This window comes from Sebastes umbrosus, chromosome 9 (assembly GCF_015220745.1).
Source record: "Sebastes umbrosus isolate fSebUmb1 chromosome 9, fSebUmb1.pri, whole genome shotgun sequence".
Lineage (NCBI taxonomy): Eukaryota > Metazoa > Chordata > Actinopteri > Perciformes > Sebastidae > Sebastes > Sebastes umbrosus.
In genome coordinates this window covers 10,886,345-10,901,463 of record NC_051277.1, presented here as the reverse complement: position 1 = coordinate 10,901,463, position 15,119 = coordinate 10,886,345, and the positions used below count along the sequence as shown (strand labels likewise).

At 38.6% G+C, this 15,119-nt stretch overlaps 1 protein-coding gene across 13 annotated transcripts in view; it reads right to left on the bottom strand.

The window, feature by feature from the left end:
• The window catches only part of prom1a (prominin 1a), a 90,593-nt gene that overhangs the window by 54,028 nt on the left and 21,446 nt on the right, over positions 1-15,119 (bottom strand). For 8 of the 13 annotated variants that reach the window (XM_037780104.1, XM_037780110.1, XM_037780106.1 and 5 more), the window contains exons 2-3: positions 1,702-1,760; positions 1,150-1,176 (exon numbers count right to left, since the gene is read on the bottom strand). In XM_037780104.1, the coding sequence (XP_037636032.1) occupies positions 1,150-1,176; positions 1,702-1,760 (86 nt within the window). The remainder of the gene's footprint in view (positions 1-1,149; positions 1,177-1,701; positions 1,761-15,119) is intronic. The other 5 variants (XM_037780108.1, XM_037780112.1, XM_037780109.1 and 2 more) reach the window with 1 other exon arrangement.

Genomic DNA, 15,119 nt, shown 5'->3' with positions numbered 1-15,119 from the left:
AATATTTTTTTCACTTTACAAGATTTTCAAAATGCATTGTCTAAAAACAAGTCCCTATGCCTTACTGAAACTTGTTAGGTGATTATGTCTTATACTAAGTTTATGAGATATTTTGACTAGTAATCAGAAAAATATACTCAGATTTTGCATTTTTGCAATTGGATCACATTTCACTTTTGGGCTATATTGACATTAATTAACATTATACTGGGACAGAGTCAATCTGTTTTTGCACTGACAAAGAAAATGTTTGGTGCCAGTTTTGACTTGGAATTACTGTCTTTGATAAACCAGCCACAGCCATCTGTAGTTGAGCTTAACTGTGTGAGCTGATTTTTCCTCATTGAAGCAAAGAAAATTGGTTGGTTGAGTGTGTTTTAGATATTGTAATTGTAAATCACACATTTCAGGAGGGACCAGAAAACTGATTATCTCCTCCTTATTACCTGTGAGGAGCCAGTGGGACGGAACATGCTTTTGTTTTGGTTATTTCTTGAGTGATGTGTTTGAGGCTCTTTGGAGAACACATGTTTTTATGAAGCTCTATGAAACGGTTGCAGCGCTGCACACTGTGTGTCAGTGGTCCAGGTTGGGGTGTGGAGATTTATAGTAAAAAGAAGAATTCTGCCAACATCGGCACACAAAAGACCGAGTGTGTGTTTGTGTTACATGCTTGATTTCTAAGGGCCTCAGCAGCCAAGTAGGAAAACAAAGGGTACTATTTCACAATAAGCACAACGTAGGAGAGTCAGGGCCGTGACACCTGGTGTAAAATAATATTTCAGATGGTCTGTAAGATGTATGAATTTCATTCTAAAGCACTAAAACTGTTCCTTTGTGATCCAGTCAGCGTTGTTGCGCCCCCATGAAGCTGAAAATATCTAAATTAGGACTTAAATGAGACAGGAGCTAGGGTTTTGGCAAAGCTTACTTGGTGTTTTCAAGGTGGATGGGATGGCTGGGTGAGAGTCGCAGGGCTGCACAACTAATCACCAATATGCAAATGATAAAGATGCTGAAATAAACAAAAAATTATAACATAAAGTTTATCATTTTAGCTTGAATTGTGCAACCCTGGTGACCCGGGACAGTGGAGCATGATGGGACGGGGGATGGGTTTTTACTGGAAGTCCAGTGTGCAGACTTTACCTGAAGGGTCAGCACTATGTTCTCTGGCTGAGGGAGGCCAGAGCAGATCAGATGAAGAGGGCATGCAGAAGACGAAGGCAACGCAGCGTCAAAGAAAGAGCAAAGCCACAAAACAAAAACGTAGAGAAATCAAAGGATTCAAAACTGGCATGCATATCCACATAGTTGCATATTGTAACGCTGCACACAGACGGCAAATTCTCCTATAATTGAGAGGAAGGCACAGAGCGAACTTTTTGATCTCTGTGACTGGGAATAAAAAACATCTTTGGTTATCAAAGTTGTTCCTCATAAAAACTAAAATGATGTATCTCTCTTTGAATTCACAGGTTGTGCCAGAAGCAATTACCATTTTTCCTGGGGTGCCAGTAAAAAGATGGCCTTGCCTTGGCTTGTAAAAGCTATTAACACCTGAAAAATCTCGGACAACGGAGTATCTCAGAGGTACATTTCTTCTGTAATATAAATCATCTATTGCTGTATCCAATCACAGAAATATAATGCAAAGAAATATGCAAAGCAAAACAACCATTTTAACACACACAAGGTTACCTTTTGGTATTCCGCCTGAATGGCTCCAAACTTGTCCTTCGCCAGTTTGACAATAAGATCTGCAACAACACAGAAAACAAACAACATGAAGAAGTTTGTTCATGTTTTTCTATATCCAGCCATAACTGCATTCTATACATTTAGCATATTTACATCAACTCACACAGTGTTTAAGAAATGTAACCAGTAGGATATCACTCAAATCAAACAATCTTGCTGATTATTAGCTTTAAAATGGAAAAGACTCTGGTTCAGTAAATGACAGCTTCTTTAGTAAGTTGTTTTCTGATGAAGTAATTTGTGTGTGAAAGAAGCTTAGGACTAAATTTTAAAACCCAATTTATGGTAATTTTCATATAATTTGATATTACTAGTCCAGTGTCCGTTCAGAACGGGCTGATTGCTTGGCCACCGGTATTGCCACTTGCAGTTTTCTTGCGAAACGCTCATCCAAACAACTTCAGGCTCAACACTGCACTTCCTTGGGTCCTAAGCAATACACCCGCCAAGTGTGAAATCAATTGAATGAACGGTTGTCAAGAAAATGATTAATAAATATGTCCCGTAGATCTCTAGTCTTTCTGGTTTCTCTTTCTTTATGCGTTCTTGAATGGACTGTATTGAGCGACGGTAATATTGCAACGAGTGCTGTATCCAGCATGCTGTTCGGTGGTGTAACAGTTCAAGGTGCTAAATGCGAGATTGGCAGCAATACTATTGCCTGTGCACGTCTCTCAACATGGCAACAGCTGAGCCGGCGACCCGCAGCCAATATACTACGCAATGTGTACATACATACACACCCACTCGTCAAGTGCGACTACAATGAGATGAACGGTTGTTGTAAAAATTCGAAGGACAGAGAGACAGAGACTCTTTCCATGTTAGTTAGATGGGCTCTGTATGGAAACTTTCTTCAGCCAACAGCAGGAAAGTGCAGAATATAGTTAATGTGAGAAATTATTGCTGTCAAGCTGAAGCAGCAAGTTGTCATTTTTGACAAGATGGTGTCAGGAAATCCTGAAGCCAAACTCTGACACCGCAGTGTCCCTTCATCCCCGGCTCTTCCCTCTGGGTTTAGACCGAGGCGAGTCTGACAGGGCGAGGAACTCTTGTTTTATTTATTTCTGGCCTGACATCATGTTATAAATCCCGTTGGTGTTGTTGATATTCTGGTTTCTTTTGGATCTCACAGTGAAACTCTATTTTGGGGAAACTGGGATTCTGGATGTAAAAGTCCTTGTAACTTTGCCTGTTATGTGTTTCAAATAGTCATGAAACTCTAATAGTTAAAATGATATCTTAGCAAACAACTAGCTGCTGCATAAAAAAACTATTTCATTAGAAAAAAGCTAATGGTATAAAACTGTATATGTACAACTTTGGGAGGTAAACGAGCCCCAAAGAGCACCCAATTAACACGGGTTAAAGTTCAGTTACCTATAAGAGCAGTACCTGTTAAATGATATGGAAACGCAATGATATTAGAAGATTCCTGACAATAACCTTTGAATACTGATACAAAACCGTTTTATTTTTCAATAACAATTCAATCCACTCTAAAAAATGGAAATCACGGAGGAGATTCAAAACAACCCAACCCAATCTCTCTCTTATCAAATACTGTACGTCTCTGTTCTGTGTCATATCTACACCTGGAGCAGCGCCGGCTGTGACTCATCACACAATGATGACAGAGACAGCAAGTCTTCTCAGAGGCAATCAGTTTCCAAAAATAAGATGCAAAACACACAAGGGCTTCTTCCTCCTTCTGCAATGCAGTGTTTCTTTTTTTTTGTCTGAAGGAAGAACATATCCTACAGGTAAACTGTTGACAATAATTGTTTTAATTCATCACAAACAGACAGATGATCCCTGCCTGCTATTCAAAGCATGAGATTTGTACTAACAGGAGGGCGCTCCAGGCTTATACTTCACCTAGTTATTATGGCTGTTTAGGAGGAGAGGAGCTTATCTTTTAAAGCAGTCGTGTGTAATTGCCTTTATTTAAACATTTATTAATGCAGGATTATTTGACTGAGAGGGCGTTTTATTCCTCAGTCAGTCGTTCTCACACTTGAGACCTGCCTGGTTGAACCACAGGCGTGTACTGGTTATAGAGCTAGAGCAGGTGCAGCTCAGGTGCCTTGCTTAAGGCTAGTTTGCTATTTGTTACAGTAACAAAACAGCTGAAGGTTGTGACACACTTTTCCTGCCAGAAATTTCCCACCAAGTTCGCAGCAAACAAATCAACTTTATAGGTCAACCTGCTGTCACAGTTTCACAGCTTCTAGGTTACTTCCTGCACTCCAGGGTGGCTGTCGTCAGTCACTATTGTGCGTTTGGGGATTGAGGTGTAAAATGATCCAAGCTTCTTGAGAAAAATATAGTACAGGGAGTCGAGCCCAGCTATCATCTTTTCTTGTTGCAGCGGCCCTTTGTGTGTGTTTCACAGAAGCCCCTGACCTTGTAGTGGAGGTGTTTTTAAATTCCTTTTGTCCCTACAGGATACAGACTGTAGCGACGGGTAAACAAGCTCTCGACAACCGCACAGAAAGCCTTCAGGCCTAAACATTGCAGCGATATGTCAAAATATGAGAAACGCTGCTTCAGATTTGTGCTGACCTCATTGAAAGGGAGAGGTCTGGGTGGAAGATATGAGCTCCAAAAGAGGAGGATTGAAGCACAGAGAGACAGATCAACAGCAAATCTTTGCTTAAAGGAACCGAGTGTAGCATTAAAGGGGATCTATTTGCAGAAATGGAATATAATAAATCTTAAATAAGGTAATCATAAATCACAAAGACTCCCTGTAAAAATAAATGACAAATTAAAAAACAGTGTGCTCTATATAATTCCTGTATTTTTCTAAATCAGACTCTATTTTTCACTTTCATGATGGCGAGCTAGACCATACTTCATACGATGCAGGTCCGTTAATGCGCATTAATGCGTTAAAGAAATTAGTGGCTTTAAAGTGAATATGCGTAAACGCGTTATTATCGCGTTAACTTTGACAGCCCTATTAAATACATATTGAAAGTGATTCATTTATCGTTAGAATGTCAGAAAAAAGGATCCAAAAATATGTAGTTTCCTATCATATAATACAAAGAAAGCAAAGCATCACACTCTCACATTGGAGAAGCTGGAACTTGTGAATATTTCTTTTTTTTTTGCATGGAAAATGACATAAACAATTGATTTTTGAAATTGTTGCAGATTCATTTTCTGACGATCGATAAATCGGCTTGTCATTTTGGCTCTCATTTATATCTAGTTAAATTAGATCACACTTTGGATGGAAAGTAATTACCAACTAGATTGTACAGTATGTACTGTATTTGTGTAATTTATGATTTTCTTTTCACTGAAGTTTTGATGTAATGCAGGAGCTAGTTTGGTGTTCTTATACCACAGTGAGATGAGAGGATGGCTGGATGAGCACATGACTTTTGCATTGAACCCTGTGGACTTGCCGGTCTTTTCATGCTTCAAGTCAGCTTTGAATCTTCAATATTTAATCAAGACCTAACCTTTCCCGAAATTCAACTATAAGGGCTAGCTGCCAACCAAAGCGTACAGTGGTCCCAGCTGAAGTGTGTTTTCTACCAAACATGCTCATCAATGCAAATTAGATTTACATTAACCAAATTGATAGGCGACACTGCTGCAAACCCAGAACGACTGGAGTCGACAAACTCAAGAGTGGGAGAGAAAAGAGAAGGCTGATAATAGAGGATGAATATATGAATGAATAGCATATTTTGCTAGGATATTACTAAATAAATCAACAGGTTTAACTCAACTGAAGACGTTTTTTTTTCTTCCTTGTGAGAAATATCTGTACGACTAAGCCTCCAATGTCTGAAAAATGAATGAATGGACTTGTCCCTGCTGTAATCATGAGGAATAAAAGAAGCAGTATGGAGGGATGTAAGAGAGAGGAGGAAGAAAGAAAGGACAGAGAGAGAGATCAAAGACAGACGGATAAGAGAGGAGAAAAAAGACGAGAGGTGAAAGAGAGAAAAGCAGCGAGGAGAGAGGGCTGGATTGAATCCAACCTCCGTTTCTAGTGAGAGGCGTCTAATCCCTCTCCGTGAACGAAAAGCTCACTCGCTGCTGGTTTCCACCCACGTTAACTCTCTCCTCGCCACCCTCTCTGCTGGCACTCATTACTTTAAAGGCACATTAAATGTGTTTGGCAGGATGCTGTGGCCTTTAACCCCTCTAAACTAACCTGTTATGTTGACACTATCTTAGTTTCAGAGGTCTCCACTGATTCTCCGTGGATTGTGAAACTGCTCTCTCAGCACATACAGTAGTGAAAATGCTAATGCAAAGGTATGAGTGAATTAATGTGAATGTAAATGCACAGCATGGAGGCCAGCTCCAGTAGCTTCTGAGCTGCTGAACCAAATCGAAGTGAAGGTTTTACAGCAGACTTAATGAAGCTTTGCAGGGAGCTCAAGATAAAGCAGAACCTGGCAAGATGAATTTTTCATCAGTTTCACTAGAAGGGAGTCGCCCAGAGGAATCCAGCCGTTCTCTGTCTTAGTTTGGCTGCTGAGTTTTAGAATAGCAGAGGAAGGAGCTATTTTGATGGCCATGAACAGCGGGGTTTCCCAGGGTGCTGAACGCCCGGACCAGAACTTTATTCTCTGCATGGTGGCTTCATTCGCTGTGTTTCTTTTTGTGGCTCAGACTACAGTTGGTATTTGGCTTTGTAGCATCGATTTAAAGGCCGGGTCCAATATTTTTGTTTTTTTGTTTTTTCAGTATATCATTCTGTAGCTTCCCAGTGGTGTTCCTTACAGTATGCATTCAAATCTGAACATTCAAATTTTGGTCGAAGAACGTTTGTTTTAGCGTCTAAATGTTATTTTCCCAAACCCTTCTACAAACCTTTTCCTGCGTGACCTGGCGTAGGTTTCTGCATGATGTCACTGTGACATGTACAGTATGTACATCCTTATAGTCAGTGTGTTAACGTTACATGTAGTTATCTTAGATGGAGGGTGACATGCTTCCAGTTTGGAAAAGCAGACAGGAGTACGGAAGATAAGCCTTGTACGGCTGTGTGGACGCCACGTTAGTTCGGATCCAAAACTCGCACAATAACATAAACAAACTAACCAATCAAGGCAGCGGTAAAATTACTGTTTCTCTGAATGTTGTCTGGTGGATTTGAAGAGAGCGATATAATGACTTCAGTTCCCTGTCGGAAAGGGTTGTCTGACGGCGAGGTGAAGCTGTGAAAATATTCTAAATATAGTGTACACTTAAACAGATTTTCTTTAAGGTGGCTCAAAGCCACCAGACTACATTCACAAAAGCAGTAATTTTACCTCACAGGACACAAGAGTATGCCTACAACCCCACTTAAAAAAAATCCGAACTAACCCTTTCAGTTACTTCCAAACTTAGCACAGCTATCTTTGACTCAGCTAGTACTAGCGTTTACATTATTCATAACCTTATTGATTAGCTTTGGTAACCTACATCACTGCTTTTTGCCAACGGCTGAGAGGGCGTTTCCATTTGAAAGAAATAGAAAAGAACGCAGATGGACACGCTCTTTAAAGTTGTTTTGGTTGTTTGTTTTTTTTCGGTTGTGAACCATCGGCTTGTAAATAGAACATGAACCCAGCCAGCATGTTTATTAAACAGTCTTGTGTGATCCTCTGTGATTTTGACAGCAGGGAGTCAAAACAAATCAGATTCCAGTCCATGTAACCTTATCTTAGCATTTGCATGGATTTGTCTGCACTATTTCCCTTAATTTATCATCGGCGGTGTTCACCCCGACTACCAACACATATAAAAAATATCAGCCCCGACTGCACTTTGCCCCTAATTGATGTTTTTATGCTTGGCTTTCCTGCTGTCTGCCAGATAACAACATCCCTTTCTTTGTACTCATAAAATATGCATTTTATTTTCCTGTAGTTGGTTCAAAATATGCAAACACACACAGCTCTCACATAGAAGAGGACTGACACCTGCATGAAGCAACAGCATCAATTTGAGTTTACCACTCAAAGCAAAGGTGTGTTTTTTTTATTTAAACATCATAGCTCCTGTTTATACTGACTGAATGTCTGAGCTTTCTGTTCTGCAGAGAGAGATGAGAATGTTTATTGAAAGCCATACCATAATTTGTCATATTTTTGATCATAATCTTTTTCAAACTCAGGAAACGCACACATTTAGAGCTGAAACAATTAGTAGATTAATCGATTAGTTGAGGGACGGCATTTTTCACTATTTCCTGCCATTTTCTAGACCATTGGTTCCCAACCTGAGGGTCCTGACTCCCATTAGGGTTCACCAAAACTTCACAGGATCACAAACCCTTCTTAATTTGAATGGGTGTAAGAAAGCTTTATTTAAAAATATACAGCCTATATCTCAGCACTTCATTCAAATCTGTGAAGAGAACTAAATGACATTGTTATTTTTAAAGTTTGGATTATTATTTAAGATATAAACAGGATAAGGGCACGGTGAAGACCTGAACACGAGCTATATTCACAGAGCCTTCCCTCTCTGACAAACAGCCTCATCCTGCATTAGAAAACTACAATATTCACATGAAATTGTTTGCTCAAAATTCATCCAAATCGCTCGTTTTACACAAACTTCCTGCAGTTATTGCGTTCATTATTTGGGTTAATTGTACAGTTTGTCAGTTGGTCAGAACTGTTATTGTTATGCATTGAATATAATGTGAAATATCAATATAATATGTCACTTAGTCAGGGGTCGTCAGTTTACTAAATGATAGAAAAGGGGTTCCTTAAGGACCCACTGCTCGAGACCAAAAGATGAACTGATTAACCTGCCTTTTTATTCTCTTGATTAATTAGTAATGAAAATAATTGTTATTTGCAGCTCTACAAAAGTTAAAAACCACAACTGAAATAGAAGTTGGTGAAAGAAATTGACAGGTGCCATGTACTGTATTTGCATACAATAGTTACTGTATTCTACCACAAGACCTTGTATTAATCTGTTAATTAAAGAGACACAAGAGCATCACAAACTGCGATGTGTGACTGGTAATCCTCCCAGCAGCCCCTCCGGGTGTCCATGGAGAAAAAGGCGATTAGTACCATGGATTAAATGATTTGACAGAAGTGTTCAAGCCTACGCCTTCAGTGGATGAATACAATAAAGACACACACACACACACACACACACACACACACACACACACACACACACATCCATCTATGTATTGATTGACTGTAAGGATTTACAGCAGAAACACACACAATGACATTTAGTTGCACTACCATCTACAGCACATACATGGCGTGGAAATGGCAGCTATGCATGGTTTTGGTTAGTGCATCAAAATTGATCAGATGAACTACACCACAGCAGACTAATCCAGAGCGGAGACACATTATATTGTAGCTTTATATGACACCGTCATCCAGGCAACGTGCCTGTACATAATGATTTTATGTTTGTTGATCTTTGTTCTATATTTGTATTCTCCTGTAAATTTGTTCTCTGCACTCTGTAGAAGAATATTGAGATTTTTTTTTTTCTGTCAACATACATGGCCACTGAAGTTCTTGGACATTAAAACAAGTTTAATTTTACAGATTACTGTTAATGGACACACTTTGACTCTTATCTGTCATTAGTCATGGCTGTGTGTCGCACACATCTAGCTTTGTGCATATTTTATATCAAATATATTGATATATTTGTATAGTATGTAGTATAGGCTGGGTATTATTTGAATTGTTTCATTGCTAGTGCCAATATAATACCTGCGTTCTGGTACTAATACCAAAATAATACGATTTACATTAGGAAATGTACATGTTTTTCTTCTTTGTTTTTTTTTTATTCAACAAATGGAGCCAAATTTCTCAAATGTTAAATGTTGTCTAAACGTAAGCGGCCTTAATAAAATAGTGTAATGCTGATAAATGTTTGATTTAAATCAGGAGCTATCTGATCACTGTGTGAGATTTCAGACATTTGATGCCACCTTTCAGTACCGATTAGAGTACAACACAGTACTTTGATAGCTTTTGATAATCTGTCCTAATAAAGTATTGAGGTGGAATACTCAGCCATACAACCAACATTTTTTTTTAATAAATATTACAACATTTATTTGTGTGATTTTAAAAAAGAGTTTAATCATTTCACCAATGTTTACTCTTATAATAATAATAATAATAATAATACACATTTTCATATAGTACTTTTCAAAACAGCAGTTCCAAAGTGATTCCCCGTTAATAATAAAAGTGCAAATGCTTTCTATAAAAAATATATTTTCCAATATAAATGGATAGATTTCCACTGAAGAAAGATAATACATCTGGTACATCTGCAATAATATAGTTAATGTATGATAGTGTTTCTACCGTTGTTCAATGATGTTGTGTGTGTTTTTTGAATCTGTCGATTATTTGATGAAATTCTTTTACAACTCAGCAGTCAGACTGTTTTTTCTTTTCCTGACAGTAGTTTGTACAGAGTGGGATGGGAACAGGGATCTGTCTGTTATGAGACGCTCTGTGTAACCAATAGGACATCCTGTGGTTGTTATTGAAGCAGAGCTGTTGAGATGACTGACCTTTGTGAAAGCTGCGCTGAGGCTCAAACTGCATAAACTATTCAGGAATATCACGTAACATGCCGTCTATGAAAAGCCAATAACGTTGTCCCTGTGGGAGATTGAAGCCTTTTTCTAATAAATGTCACACAAAAAACAGGTCCAATTGACAATGGATCTGCCTGGAGGGGGGGTGAGACAAGTGACGAGTAAAGGGCGCACAAAGCACTTTCCCACTGTAGTACTGGAAAGAACATACATTTGTACTGAAGCTATGTAGGTTTTTAACCTTTCACTTCTCTGCCCAGTCACCATATGGACAAACACATACTCTGTCTCGTCTACTTACGGTCTGACTTTAACACTCAGGCTTTCACTTTTCTTGCCTCTAATGAAGTAAACCTTGTAATCTAAACCTCATCTGCTGCTGCTACACTCACTCAAAATCAATTTGGGAAAAAAAGCCCCTGCAAAATTGCAAAAATGTAAATGCAAAAAAGTGTTGTTAGGCTGTGCGTGACGCTCATTCAGATGGTATCTTCATCATGATAAACAGTCACTGCTGCTATATAAATACAGCACAACATAATACCTGCACTTTGAAGATACTGTTGGTACAGTAGAAGTATTGTAAACATTTAATTTGGTGATTGAACAAATGAAATCCACTTTGCAAGCCGTGTGGAGCATCACTTTGTTTATGATATAACTGATACTGGATTTCAAGTTGATAACAAGTAGTTTAAAGGTTCTCTATACGATATTCAGAGCATTAATATAGCAGCAAACAGCTATTGTCTATGTAAAGATATAGAGGAGTAATGTCTACCTGAGCAGAGAATGAAGTTGCTCCCTCTGTGTGTGTTGTAATCAGAGCTACTCTGTGCTTTGTTGACATCCAAAACCCATTGAAAAAATCCTATTGTTCAAAATCAATGCGGCAGAACCAGAGATCTCGTTTTTTTTTCATTCCACGCATTGTTCTTCCTTGTGAAAAACCTGGATGATTTATTGGTCAAGCTCTAGTTTATAGTGTTTAGTATAGCATGAAATTATTTCTGCTTTTCAGTAAATGCAATAGTTAAAACAGGTGTACAGCAGGTGTATTGCAGAAACTGGAATGGGAGTGGAGCAAATCTTGACAGAAGAGCCAAAAAAAGAAAGTGAAAGACTGTGACTGACAGACGAGCGCTGCTTGCTACCAGACGCTGTTAATGCTGCTGGTGTCAGAATTGAAGCTTATTTTACGTTCTCACTTATTATAAGTTGTTCTGCATAAGAACATAAGATTAAACAGCTGAAATGGGAGAGCAGAAAGTGTAAAAAGCGGAAGAGACAGAAGGAAAGACTGCCGAAGGGGATAAAGAAAAAATCTGGAACCGGTTGAGACAGATGGACAAAGAAAAACAGCAGAGAGAAAGTAGTCACGCATTGTCCCTTTATACCTCCCCATGAGAGAAGAGAAGAGATGGATTGATACATAGATATGTAAATAGATGCATAGATGACAGTTAGGTGGGTAGTTGGAAAGATAAAGAGATTAAGTTGGTGCCATGGAAACTAAGATTTTCATGCTGTCGTGACTTACTGTGTATTTACTGACGGCTGAAACAGCTCAGAAAAAAAGGGGGAAAAATTCCAATCAGCTCGCTCCAAAAGCCACCAGCCGAATCAACAAAACTCTAATATTCCCTACTAAGCCCCGGCAGTTGTCTGTGACACCGTTGCTAACAGGCTTATTATAAAAATAAATAAATGAGTAAGTTAGTAAGCCTGGCCATGAGATGCACTTCCACACCACAAAACTTCATTCAGCCACGCTCTGCTTGTAAGACGCACGGTGCAACAAAGCAGAGAGCCAGTTGGGGATTTTTTTTCCTGAACAGAGGAAGGACGCTGTTGCCAACTACGTGGATTCTCCTTCACAAAGTTATCCGAGGACACAAACGGGAGAGAGCTTTATGTTCAGAATTACATTCAGCAGGAGTTATAACACTAATGCATACAGGGAACTCTGCTTGGTTTCTCCGTCGCTTGAGTGACATAAACCAGGATTTTTGCTGTGCCTTCATTTGTAATGACTGGAGATTATCATATAAATAAGTTTTAATTAAAGCTGCTATATTTGTATTAATAATGGCTCAAATGACAACGTACATACCATTGGGCATCTGTAAAGTGAAGTTAATGCGGAAGTGCCTTAAACTTGCATTCTTTCTAATAGCCAGCAGGGGGCGACTCCTCTGGCTGCAAAAAGAAGTCAGATTGTATAGAAGTCTATGAGAAAATGAGCCTACTTCTCACTTGATTTATTACCTCAGTAAACATTGTAAACATGAGTTTATGGTCTCAATCGCTAGTTTCAAGTCTTCTTCAATACAGCATGATGTTCATTTAGTAAATTATGGTCCCATTTAGAGTCAAATAGACCATAAAGCAGGATATGCTTTAGGGCGTGGCTACCTTGTGATTGACAGGTCGCGACCACGGCGTTGTCCGGTCTGGGTGTTGTCCATGTTCTTGTTTTACAACTTTAACCCTTTCACAGTGTGTTTTCAGTTCATGAATGTTAATATTAACATTTTGGTTGCTCAAAATGTCTTATTCAGCATTCGGTTGTACTTAGCTCCACCCTCTTGTGTCACTTCTGGTTGCAACAAAACAAGATGGCAACAGCCAAAATGCTGAACTCGAGGCTTCAAAACTGTAGTCCACAAACCAATGGCTGATGTCACGGTGACTAAATCCACATCATCCACTTCTTCTATACAGTCTATGGTACATACATAGTGATCAGTTATCCCTCAGCTCTACAGAGTGTCTTTTGGCTCATTGTTTTGGTTTTAAAGCATGCAACTTTACTGTTTAGGTTCAGTCTCACCGTTTTCATCAGCTGTGTTTTCAGATACAGCAGACAGACACAGTTAGCGACTAGCTGGTGAACGTAGAGGAACATTTAGCAGCTAGGGAGCCAGATATTTCCCTCAGGAGTTGGTGAGAGCAAAAACAGAGTTTAAGGGGGGAGTAAATATGAACTAACATTCACTTGGTGGACAGAAAACAACCCTAAACTAATGCTTATATTGCTCCATATCTGCTGGATGTGTATATAGGCAACTGTTGGCTAAGAAGTTTGCATAACAACTTAAATGCTGTGTTTCCAGCTTGTTTCTGCAGCCCCTAAAGTCATCACAATATCAATAAATGCAGGTTCATAATACATTTTGTTGCTGACCGATAGTAACACCATAGTGAATGTGCCTATAGCAAAACATAGTTTTTACAGTATATTTAATATAAAGGTCAGGCAGGTCTTTTTTTTTTTTTTTTTGACAAATTGCAAGAAGCAACACTGGTTTGTTTGGAATAAACAGAATAGTAACCAAGCAGAACAACGAGTAAAAAAGTGCACCAGCGAAGAAAACTCAAACTTTATAAATAGAGAAATCCAGCAAAGTACCGCCTACGCTGTTTGGCAGGTAAAACAGTACAAAATCATTACAGCAATTAGAGCTCATCCACCAAGATGAAGGTGTAATTAAACAGAAGATTTCCACTTTAATAACTGCATATGTCACGGCAGTACGTTTTGCCGTTGAGCCGTTTTGGTACCCAGGATGCCTTTTGACACCTTCTGGAGGTGTCATCGAGGCCTCAGGCTGTGATCAGAAGCGAGTCTTTTCTCAAGGTGCCACTGTGAATATCTAGTAACAGCAGGAGCTAAAAGCATGCCCCGAACATTTCTTCATCCTTGTTGCTATGCAACAAAAAAGTTTTCAGTATTTTTAGATAATGGCTTTTTTGTGTGTTTACTAGAGAAGTCTTTACTAGAGAGTGAAACAAGTGAAGGCCGACAAGAAAGATGGAGAGAAGTATGCAACTAAATACTCATATTCACCATGTACATCTACGTGGTATTCTAACAATACAACTGAGCTACAAGACATCTCTTAACTTAAAGGGGCACTCCACCGATTTTACCCAAGTCTGGTCGAGATGTGACAACTGACAAGAGCAGCTAGGTTACAAAAAGGGCCCTGTGTGATTGTAGCCTAAATCAAAATACCACATCCTACATGGACACTGCCTTCCACTTCCTGTTTCTCCTGTTTTCACACTTCCAGGCAAGATGAATCTGAGATTTAGTGACGTGATTATCAGGATATGAAAAACATTGTTCTCCCACAGAAATTTCTATTCTCTTTTCTGAAAAGTTTCTAACCTTTTGCGGTTTCATTGTAAATTACTGAATTGTTTTAGATCTTTAGGCCTCTAGAAAATAATAAAATGAAACAACCCGCTCACAACTCATCTCGTATGAAACATATCACAAGTGGACATTGCTTAATTCTAACGGGTCAAAAACCAAACTGTTTCAGAAGTACAGGTGTAGATGATTGTGTAAAAAAGAAAAAAAAAAGCATATTTATGTATTTTAAAGAGTTCAGTCTAGACCTGCTCTATATGAAAAGTGTCATGAGATAACTTTCTGTTTTCTGCTATATAAATAATAATTGCCTTGACATCATTAGATGTAGTGGAAACATTAAACTTAGGCTTAGGTGATCCATATGACGCACAGGGTTGTACAATTTTGAAAAAATATCTAATTGTGATTATTTTAACTAATATATCAATTGCAATATGATTTGTGATATTAGAGAGAAAGATAATCTTTACATCATTATTGTCATTTTCATTGAAAAACAAAATAAAATATTTAAATATTAAAATGATTGTGGTGTGATTATGATGAAGATGTTTTCTTAAGTCTGTAGAATATGATGTGTAGGACAGGACATCTCTGCAGCACAACAATATTTAATTTAAA